Source organism: Lepus europaeus, chromosome 3 (assembly GCF_033115175.1).
Source record: "Lepus europaeus isolate LE1 chromosome 3, mLepTim1.pri, whole genome shotgun sequence".
In the NCBI taxonomy this organism is placed as follows: domain Eukaryota; kingdom Metazoa; phylum Chordata; class Mammalia; order Lagomorpha; family Leporidae; genus Lepus; species Lepus europaeus.
Window position 1 is genome coordinate 16,877,531 of NC_084829.1, and position 11,722 is coordinate 16,889,252.

The 11,722-nt window shown below is 43.4% G+C and overlaps 1 protein-coding gene across 1 annotated transcript; it reads right to left on the reverse strand.

The window, feature by feature from the left end:
• Positions 1 to 5,779: 5,779 nt before the first annotated feature.
• LOC133754651 (histone H2B type 1-H) lies at positions 5,780 to 6,231 on the reverse strand. Its single transcript, XM_062185074.1, has one exon. It carries the CDS (start codon positions 6,211 to 6,213, stop codon positions 5,833 to 5,835), a length of 381 nt encoding a protein of 126 aa, XP_062041058.1. The 5' UTR covers positions 6,214 to 6,231; the 3' UTR covers positions 5,780 to 5,832.
• Between the last annotated feature and the right edge of the window lie 5,491 nt (positions 6,232 to 11,722).

An 11,722-nucleotide genomic window follows, 5' to 3' on the forward strand; every position in this document is an offset into this window, starting at 1 on the left:
TCAAATAAATAAATAAATCCTAAAAATAAATAAATAAAGGGGAGGATTTTTAAAAGCGAACATCTTTATGGTGCCTGCAGGTTTTCTAACTGTCGGGCTAGAGTCCCTTGCCATAGTTTACCACAGAGTGCAGTCAGGTGATCTGTGAAAGACATGTGCTTGAAGTTCATGCATTCCCATTTCTTACCTCTGTGTACTGTGGCAAGTTACTAACCACTGTGCTCTCCTCTGTAATGCATGGGAAACTTCGTATTTTCATGATGACAAAATAGGATGATGTATGATAGCTAAGAAGACCATATTCTATATGCAACTAAATAAAAGTTTAGCTATGGTCTTAAGTAAGTGTACTAATTTTTTATAAAGATTTATTTATTTCTTTGAAAATCGGAGCTATACAGAAAGAGAAGGAAAGGCAGAGAGAGAGAGGGGTCTTCCAACTGCTGGTTCACTCCCCAATTGGCCACGGTGGCTGGAGCTGCACTGATTAGAAGCCAGGAGCCAGAAGCTTCTTCCGGCCTCCCACACAGGTACAGGAGCCCGAGGACCTGGGCCATCTTCTACTGCTTTCCCAGGCCATAGCAGAGAGCTGGATTGGAAATGGAGCAGCCGGGACTTGAACTGGCACCCATATGGGATGCCAGCACTGCAGGTGGCAGCTTTACCCCTCCCCCCCGTGCCACAGCACTGGCCCCAAGTGTATTAATTAAAGCTATTTTGGATGTTGGTGTGCCTGTGTTTGAGTTCCAGCAGTGGCTCTCGATTTCAGCTTCTTCCTAAGCAGAACTTGGGAGGCAACAGGTGATGCCTCAGTGCTTGGGTTCCTGCCACCCACCTAGGTGACCTGGATTGAGTTCCTGGCTCTTGGCTTTGGCTCCCTGGCCTTTGATGTTATTCGAGTGAACCAGCAGAAGAAAGCTCTGTTAGTCTTTCTCTATGTATCTTTAAAAAAATTGTTTTAAAAGCTTTTTGGGGATGGGGCCAGTGCTGTGGCATAGAGGGTTAAGCCTCCACATGTGGTGCTGGCATCCCATGTGAGCAGCGGTTCAAGTCTCAGCTGCTCAACTTTTTATCCAGTTCCCTGCTGGTGTGTCTGGGAAAGCAATGGAAGATGGGCCCCTGCACCCATGTGGAAGACCCAGAGGAGGCTCCTGGCTCCTGGCTTCAGCCTGGCCCAGCCCTGTCTGTTGCAGCCATTTGAGGAGTGAACCAGTGGATGGAGGATCACTCTCGCTCTCCTCTCTCTCTCTCATTGCCTTTCAAATAAGTAAATAAATAAATCTTTTAAAAAAGCGTTTTAGGGGGCAGATGCACTGTCATTCAGACACAACTTAGGATGCCCACTTCTCAATTCAAAAATGCCCTTCAGTCCCAGCACTACTCGGATTTTACTTTCCTGCTAATTTACATCCTGGGAGGTAACGTGGGTGGTTCAGTATTTGGGTCCCCCCTGCCATCCGTATGGCATCCACATGGCCCCGCTCCTGTTATGAGGATGTGGGGAGTGAATCAGAAGATGGAAAATTTCTCTCTGCCACTTTATCTCTCCTTTTCAAATCAGTATAAATGAATCCATTAAAAATACATATTTAGAGTCAACATTATGGTGCAGCAGGCCAAGCTGCCACCTATGATGCTGGCATCCCATGCAAGAGGTGATTAAAGTCCTGGCTGCTCCACTTCTGCTTCAGCTGCCTCCTAATATGCCTGGGAAAGCAGCCCAAGATGACCCAGGTACTTGGGCTGCTACCACCTATGTGGGAGATCTGGATGGAGCTCCTGGCTCCTGACTTCAGCCTGGACCAGCCCTGGCAGTTATAGTGATTTAGGAAGTGAACCAGGGGTGGAAGATCAATACCCTGCCCTCCCCCACCCCCGTTACCACATTTCAAAAATAAATAAATCTTTTAAATACAAATACATATATTTAAATACCATTTTGGAAGGTAAGGTTGTTGACTGGGCACACTGCATTGGTCAACACTCAACCTGAACTTCTCTTCATTCGTGTTTCTCAGTTTCCAGGGGACTGAAATTTCTAGGATTATTGGCAGATGCCTGTATCAGTCAGCTAGGATTGCCCAAGGTACAGAACCACAAATGGTGGGGACTGTTGGAGCTCAGCTCTGAATGAGGCCTCTCCCTGGGAAGAAGGAGTATCCCAAGCCTGGAAGTGTCCTGGCTGGTGTCTGGGTTTCCTGCCAGAACCAAGGATTTCCATTTACCATGACCAAAGCTTAACATCTTTCTGTAATTCACACCCACCTGCCACATCTCCTTTCTTGAGACAACTTTATCTCTAGATTTCTGCTCTGGTTTTCTTCTAGGTTTGTTCATAATGACTTAGGATTTTTTTTTCCTATCTCCTATAAAGTTTGAAGTGCTTTCAGGGTAAAATTCAATTCTATTCTACGCTGGTAACATTAAAATTTCTATTGAAAATTTTTTGTTATGTCTGTGTCCAGTCCAGATGTCGTTTCTGAATTCCAGACTCTTATATATAACTGTCCACTTAATATCTCCCGTGGAATGCTTAAGGGATTTTAAAAATTGTCACACCTCAGTCTCCCAAATTTTACTGTTTCTGACAGTTATTGAGAATCAGTTGAGGAAACACAACAGTATTGCAGGGTAGTGAATCAGCATACAATCTCTAGTGGTATACTGCCTTGAAGCCAGCCCCAGCTCCATATTCCCCTCACTCACATTCCAGTCAGTTTAAGGGAGAGAATAGTTGATCCCAACAATGACATGTTGAGAGGATGGAGTGCAAGGACCTAGGCATAGATTGCGAAGCATATAAGGGGCTATCAATGTCAGTTCCGTTTTTTCTTCGCCCCTTTACCCCAGGTCAGCAATAAGTTATTTTGCTTTTCTGCCCCAAAATCTAACTAATAATTTCATCAGGGTTATTGCAATAAGCTTTAATCGTCCCCCTTGCTTCTCTTCTACCTTAAAAAAAATCATTTATTTTGAAAGGCTGAGAGACAAAGAGAAGGAGAGCAAGCTCTTAACTACTGGTTTAATCTCCAAATACCCACAGCTGCTGGAGCCAGGTTGAGGCTAAAGTGGAAGCCTAGAGCAGAGTCTTGGTCTCCCACGTGGGTTGCAGAAACCCAATTATCTGATCCATCAGCACTGCCTCCCAGGGTCTACACGTGCGGAAGCTGAAGCGACGAGTGGGAGCAGGGAGTCAAATCTGAAATGGGATGCGAGAACTTTTTAAAATTTTTTATTTATGTTTTTCTTTCTAAGTTTTATTTGTTTATTTGAAGGCAGATAGTGGGACAGATCTTTGCTAGTTTACTCCGTGATTTCCACAACAGCCAAAGCTGGGTCAGCCTGTAGCCAGGAGCCAGGAACTCCATTTAGTTTTCTCACCTGAGCGGCAGGGACCCAATTACTTGGCCATCCTCTGCTCCATTCCAGCTGCTTTAGCAGGAAGCTGGATCAGAATCAGGGGCAGGACTGGACTCCAGGCGTTCTGGTGAGGGATGTGGACATTCCCAAGGGTGACTAAACCTGCTCCACCATAATACACACCCCACACATGGGCATCTCAGTGACGACACTAAACGTTTGCTGCTGCCTTCTATTTTTAACCCCGTAAAATCCATTCTCCGCATTGCACCCAGAATGCAATATTTTTGCAGTATGGTGCCCAACAGGCTGGTGCTGTGGCTCAACAGGCTAATCCTCCGCCTTGCAGTGCCGGTGCCCAACATCTTCAAGCATCTATTCAACCTTCGGTACTAATGATTAACCCTTTACCTTTGTCCGCTAATTTTGTACAATACAGGGTTTATTTAATTTATTTTTCTTAGCAAAAATTCCTTTCTGCTTAGAGTTTTGTGGAACCAATATTTTAGTGTTTCTTTTATCTAAAGCATCACCTACTCACTATCACAACACTTGGTTTTATTTCTTCATAGCAGTCAGAATTTCCTATTGATCTTCCTGAGCAAACTGTTTCCATTCTCTCACCATGGTATCAACTCTTTCTAGCTCACTGTGGCATCTTAAGGCCTGCCATTTACAGCTCAATTCACAAAGCCAAGAGATGGAATCAACCCAGATGTCCATCAACTGATGAATGAATAAATAAATTATGGTATATATACACTATGGAATACTACTCAGTGGTTAAAAAAAAATCACATCCTGTCTTTTGCAACAAAATGGTTACAAACCATTATACTTAGTGAAATCAGCCAGCTCCCAAAAGACAAATACCATAGAGTATCTAAAATGTAACATAGGAGTTTATTGAATTTTGAGATTTGGTGATTGTTTACAGCCCTCTCTCTACTGTTGAGGAACCGTGTTTCTTTTTCCCCTTCGTATTATTTATTGAATTCTTTGCTTACCTTAGGATTAATCTTATGAATATAAAGAAAACTAAAAATAGATCTTTGTAAAAATTAAGAGTGGGAATAGGAGAGTGGGGAGTATGAAGGGTGGGAATGTGTGTGGAGGTAGGGTTGGGTGGGAAGAATCACTATGTTCTTAAATCTGTATACATGAAATTGGTATACCTTAAATAAAATGTTTTAAAAAGTGAAAAAGAAAACTCCATCGTAAGTTGAAAAAAAAAGGGGGGGGGGATGCAATCAATTTGAGGAAATGCTGAGGGAAATCCTTTCAACAGCTCTGATTGGATTTTTTTATCCACTGAGGCTTTGTTGTCAGGGACCTTTATTCCTTCATCACTAACTTTCCCTCCTATCCGTTCAGTCTCGCTGCCAGCAGCACAGCCCTGGAACCACCTTGATCCTGTCAGTTCCGGCCCAGGGCTGGTGTGCTGTGGACACCCTAGCGAGCACGCTGCTGCTGCACCCGGACTCCTTTTAGAAGTCGGGTTTGTGGCCGGCGCCGTGGCTCAATAGGCTAATCCTCTGCCTAGCGGCACCGGCACACCGGGTTCTAGTCCCGGTCAGGGAGCCGGATTCTGTCCCGGTTGCCCCTCTTCCAGGCCAGCTCTCTGATGTGGCCAGGGAGTGCAGTGGAGGATGGCCCAAGTGCTTGGGCCCTGCACCCCATGGGAGACCAGGAGAAGCACCTGGCTCCTGCCATCGGATCAGCGTGATGAGCCGGCCGTGGTGGCCATTGGAGGGTGAACCAACGGCAAAGGAAGACCTTTCTCTCTGTCTCTCTCTCTCTCACTGTCCACTCTGCCTGTCAAAAAAAGTCAAATAAATAAATATATCTTTCAAAAAAAAAAAAAAAAAAAAAAAAAAAAAAAAAAAGTCGGGTTTGTGAAAGGAGGCAGGGCGTGGGGGAGTTTTTCCTAACAAAGGCCTCTGAGATGGTTTAGGATTTAGTAAATCTAAAAAGCACTGTTGCTAACGTTGTGGAACACTGCCCATGGCCTCAAGCGAAATCAGCTTGGAAAAACCTCAAGGACTCCAGAAAACTTAAACAATGGAATCGAATAGGTGGAGAATTACTAATTAGACACACAGCAGAGGTGAAGAATGGGGTCCTAGAGAAACCCAAGCTTTTAGAAAGCGGAATTTGAAACCTCTGTGTCCTTGTACACGGGCAAAGTTCACGGTGCCTACCGATATCGCACTCATTCATTCAACTACAAAAACTGCAAGGGCACTCCGCCTACAGCCGGGTTAAGGCTCTTGGAAAGCAACCTCACCCTGGCTCCCAGAGTCCTAAGTTCTACCGGTAATGTGTGTGGAACCAAATACAGCAACCGCTAGTGCTCTCTGCAACACCGAATCTCCACCAACAGCACGAAGAGTGCGCAGCTCTCGTTCTGAAAGCGTGGGTGGCTCTGAAAAGAGCCTTTGGGGTGAGGGGCGGCGGTCCCGACCCGGGCGCTCACTTGGAGCTGGTGTACTTGGTGACGGCCTTGGTGCCCTCGGACACGGCGTGCTTGGCCAGCTCGCCGGGCAGCAGCAGGCGCACGGCCGTCTGGATCTCGCGCGACGTGATGGTCGAGCGCTTGTTGTAGTGCGCCAGGCGCGACGCCTCGCCGGCGATGCGCTCGAAGATGTCGTTGACGAACGAGTTCATGATGCCCATGGCCTTGGACGAGATGCCGGTGTCGGGGTGCACCTGCTTGAGCACCTTGTACACGTAGACCGAGTAGCTCTCCTTGCGGCTGCGCTTGCGCTTCTTGCCGTCCTTCTTCTGCGCCTTGGTCACGGCCTTCTTGGAGCCCTTCTTCGGGGCCGGCGCAGACTTCGCGGGATCAGGCATGTTATCTCCTCTTCGCGGGAGAAACGGAGAAAATAAAATGCGAGGAATAGGAGCCTATTTATAGACAACTTTATGCAAATAAGGGTTTAGGGTTTGCGGTTCTGATTCGTACGTGCGTTTGATGACTGGCATGCAAATAAACCACCCGAGCTCTATCCTCCCATTGGTCAGATCCTGAGAGCAGTTTTCCAACCGTGAGGCCAGCTTCTCTAACCTAGGTAATATAACAATTTCCCTTGACTTCAAAAAAATTTAGATTAATTTGATTATTAACTTAAAAAAAAAATAACAATTGCTCTCATGTTTTGAAGCAAAGCTGTTGGCCTGGTACGTCCCTGAATTGCAAAGCCCGTTTACGATCTCCTGGAAAAGCTGTCTTTTTGCCTTTGAATTTAGTTTCTAGACCAGTGGGAGACAGGAAAAATTGAAAATTGGCAACCTGTATTCACCCAGACAATTCCGACCACAGTTTTTCCTATTGTTCACCAACTGCTCAAATCCAGGGTGAAAATAAACGATGGGTGAACCACACAGAGAAGACAAAGTAACTTGGAAAAGAGCAAACAGCATCAACTTAGCCACATATCAAGGATCTGAAATAAATAGTTCTTTAGCCTACCTAGTGAAAATTGAAGAAATAATAATAATAATAAAAAAAAAAAACCTCAAGTGGAATTTCTTTGGCTGAATGCGACTTTTTAGCTAATTCTTCCATTCCCATCTTTCCTTTCTGCAGGCTCTATAGATTTGATTTTCTTTTTTAACTCTTCATCCCTACCCTCCCACCCACCATGCCCCCTGCCGCTGACACTACCTTACACCTCCCAGGCAGGTTTCCACAATGCAGCAGATTAATCTAACAAGAGTACACTACTAAATTTATCTGTATTTTTGTGAAACAAGTGGCTCATTTGTTTTTCTTGCTTCAGTTGTGAGCATAAAACCTCCTGACAACCTATTCAATGTCTTTATTCTTAGTCCCAATTTAGTCAATGTACAATGTTCAGAAATAATAGTGCTTTTTATATGTACTTTAAAATATCCGTGATGAATATTACTATTTTTCTGTCTTATAGAAAAGGAAATTAGAGCATCAGAGGACAGACATCTCGTCCCAAATTCCATTCTTTGTCAGTAGTATAGCTGAATTTATGCAGGGTCTGGCTTGAATTTGGACCTTTAACCACAAGAAAACTGAGCTACTCTGGTGGGTTGCTTTAGAAAGAGAGAGAAATATTTATGTTGCTCTTATTTTAAAGACTTGATAAATAAAGTATTTCTTCTTTTTAAAAAACATTTATTTATTTACTTGAAAGTCAGCGTTACATAGAGAAAGAGGGGGTGGGGGAGAGAGAGAGAGAGTCTTCCATCTGCTGGTTCACTCCCCAGTTGGCCACAATGGACGGAACTGTGCTGATCTGAAGCCAGGAACCTGGATATTCTTCTGGGTCTCCCACGCAGGTGCAGGGGCATGCTCTGCTTTCTCAGGCCACAGCAGGGAGCTAGATTGGAAGCGGAACAGCTGGGATTCAAAAAGGTGCCCATATCGGATGCTGGCACTGCAGGCGGCGGCTTTACTGGCTACGCCACAGTGCCTACCCCCCTAAAGTATTTCTTTAGGGTGACATGTTATGGTGCAGTGGCTTAAGCTGTCAACTGTATATAACATGGCCATGCCATGTGGGTGACAATTTGAGTTCTAGCTGCTTCAATTCAAATAAAAAAATAAATCTTTAAAAAGTTTTTTTAATGTCTAAAAGAGACTGATAAATGCAAATGGTTTAATTCTATAGGATATGTAGTAGGAAAGTATAGAATGAAAATGAGACAAAACTGAAACAGTTCTTTCCCATCACCCTTAAAATATAGGACACTTATAAAAACTTAAGTTGAGCAATAAATATAACATTTATGGTAACTTTTTTTAAAAAAAAATGTTTACTTGAAAGGCAGAGTTACAGAAAGAGAGGGAGAGACAGAGACCTTCCATCTGTTGGTTTACTCCCCAAATGGCTGCAATAGCCAGGTCTGGGCCAGGCGGAAGCCAGTTGCCTGGAGCTTCATCTGGGTTTCCCATATGGGTGGCAGGGACCCAAGCACTTGGGCCATCATCTACCGTTTTCTGAGGCCACTAGAAGGGAGCTGGGTCAGAAAAGGAACAGCTGAGCCTCAAAGTGGCACCCATATGGGATGCTGGCCTCACAGGCACAGGCCTAACCCACTACACCACAGTACTAACCCCTGTACCAAGTTTTTGATTTCTGAGACTATTTCAGTGGAACTGACACAGATGTGTCATAATGGGGTGGAAATCATAATCCAGAGCTTAGATAGCCTTTATTATTATTAAAAATGAAAACACAGATTGTCCTGTAAATTGGATACTAGGACAGTATATTGTCTTTTTCTTTCATTCGCTTCCCGCTAATGGCCTGGGAAGGCAGGGAAGGATGGCCCATGTACTTGGGCTCCTGCACCTGGATGGAGTTCCTGGTTCCTAGTTTTGGCTTGGCCCAGACCTAACTGTTGTGGCCATTTGGGGAATGAATCAGCAGATGGAAGAGCTCTCCCTCTTTCTGTTGTTCTGTTTTTCAAATAAGTAAATATTTTAATAGAAAAAATCAAAAATATCTTAGGCATGATGACAAAAAGTAAAGTAGGAATGTTACATACAAAGGTAGACATTAGCCCATGTATGTGAGAGGGGCCGGGATAAAAACAAGGAAGCCAGTGTAGTTGAATGAAAGACACGGAATGCTAGAGTCCCAATACCCCACTGCAGAGCCTGTCCCACCAATGGCCTCTTATATGCATGTCAGAAAAATTTTCTTTAAACATGTGAATTAACTCAATATCTTTATCACAATTATTTTTCATCTTTTAAAGTTATTTTAATCTCTATTGCTGATATGACCTCTCCCCCTCCAAAAAAAATCCCTTCTACAAATTAAATCAGTCTTGTTTATGGAAATTAGAGCTTGGTAGTGAGTTCTGAGAATCCTATTAAATTACTTTAATTGCCTTCACTGATATGATAAATCTTATGTTTCTGATAATTCAGTCAAGGCAGACCTAGCTTTGGTGATTAAGGTTTTTATTGTGTTCATGTGTTCACGGTTTGATTATCTAGATTAAAAGAATGAAGCAAAGTGAAGGAGCATGGTGCAGAAACACCAGCTCTGTCAGGACTGGAGTTTTTGCATAGTGTGTCTCACATGTGGTGCAGTACCTGGCACACAGTGTCTTCATGTAAGTATGCGAAGGTTAGCAGAATATTCCAGGCTAACATATGCCAGCTGAGCATGAGGATTATTTTTAAATAAAGTGGATTTAAAAAAAAGTGCAAAAAAGAATTCTGGTCACCCCTTTCTTCCTAACAGGGAGAGAGAAAGCCCTCTCTTTCATGGACCATGACCTCCCTGTACCAGGAAGAAAGTAACATTCTTATCACCAGAGATGTGGAGTCAAGGCCAGGAAAAGTCTTGGGAACAAACCTCCTTAGATCAACCGTTATTTTCCCAGTTACTTTCCCACCAGGAACTGCCCTGACCCAAGCACCTTCACTTGTCATGTTTCCATAGCTTAGTGCTCTTTCTCCAACTCAGTGTGCTTGTGAGCTCAGCTCCAATTACTGCTTTGGGTCTTCATGTGCTTCTGAGGTCTCCTATCCTTTGCACTTGCAGAATTTAATACAATGTATATAATTTTCTCTATGGATCTGTCAGAATAATTCTTAGGCTGAGATAGAAACTCTAAAAGGGTAGAGGAGAAATTTTCCTTCCCCTACAAACATTTTTCTTCTAAAGTATGAATAGCCTGTCTTTTCAGATATGTACCTAAAATAAGAGGTTGGATTTTTAAGCAATAGAAAAATTTTACCTCACCTTTCTGATTGATTAGGTATCTATTGCTATTTCTTATTCAGTCTTTGATGTTGGAGCTGTATTTTTTTAGGTTTAAAGTTTTTTTTTTTAATTATTCATTTGAAAGGTAGACCGATAAACAGAAATAGCTGCTGGTTCAGTCCTGAAATGCCTGTAACAGCTGGAGCTGGGTCAGGCCAAAGAGTCAGGAATTCAACCTGGGTCTCCCTGTAGATGGCAGGCACCCAAATACTTACTGGTCAAGTGCTCTCTCACAGGGTGCACATTAGCAGGAAGCTGAAATCACCAGTGCAGCCAGGACTCAGACCTCGGCACTTTGACAGGGTTGTGGGTGCCCCAAGTGGGGTCTTACTGGCTGTGCCGAGTGCCTGCCTAAGAGCTGCAAGTTTTTAAACATGGGTTTTTGTTATCACCCTTGCCATTGCTCAGCTGGCTCCCATGCTGTGTATTAATACAGTAGTTCTGAGAGATCCCCCTATTTTCTTCATGGTGGCCTTCTATTTGTGCATCCCCTTTCCTTTGCTGGGCCTGAATCCTAGAGGAATGGTCTTCATTGCCCCTTGCCCTTTGCTTTTCAATGACTTTAATCTGATTGCTTCCTTTCAACTAGTGCTATGCTACTTAAACTGTGGTGTCTGGACCGCCAACAGCAAGTTGTCATGGAGCTGGTGAGAAAGGTATACTCCAGCCCAGAGTCTGGACCAACAAGATTCCCCAGGTGATGTGGACACACAGTTATTGTTGAGAAGCTCTGTGCTAGGGAGCTGGTGGTACATTTGCCTTGGTCTCCTTCTGCAGAGGAGCGAATTGCAGAATAAAACAAAGGTCATATCTCTCTTCAATTCTTTGTCTAGGATCATTCTTTTTTTTTATTATTTGTATTAATATTGCCTTTATTTACTTGTTAGTTTATTTTACCTTTACTACTTCCTTATCAATTTGATAGTTGAGAATTTGATATATTTCCATTGTTGAGTGAAATTAAAAACCATTGATTGAGAGGCAAATCACTAAGAACTCATTTTAGGTGTGATGCTTTCTATACCTGGACTCAGATTTCAGATTTCCAGTGAGATTTCACTCTGAAAAATACATCTATTTGTACAAATGTACATGGTCAGTCTGTGAAGAAGGCACAATACCTATAATGAAACATGAGGCCTCTTCAGTCTGATTTCTTTCCAACGTAGGACAAATAAGAGTAATAAAATAAGAGTATTGTCTATAAAAGTTGACCATTTTCTCCAAAGCTTAACCAAATTTTATAGCTACTATTGTGATTCTAAAATTGAAATTGTGGCTCTCCAAGACAAAGCAATGGATGCAGATTTGCAAATCGTGACTAGATGAAACTGGTCACTCTACAACACGGCAGACTGGTGAGGAATGTCCCAGAGTGTTCATTCCATACTTCCTAATATCAGTAAGACACACAGGATACGGGGAAGACACAGTTTTCCAGAGGTTGTGTCAAATAGAAAAGAAGAGAAATCCAGGGATACAGACATTTGGTTGATACCGGTTAAGACTGAAGTGACACCCTGACAAGAGGGACTCCATTTTAGAGCACTTGAGAAAGCACCCCCCTCCCCCACTGTGAGACTTTGGTCTGAAACTAACTATGG

Excerpts from the sequence above, each read along its gene's own strand:
- LOC133754651 (XM_062185074.1), bottom strand. The coding sequence starts at position 6,213 with ATGCCTGATCCCGCGAAGTCTGCGCCGGCCCCGAAGAAGGGCTCCAAG.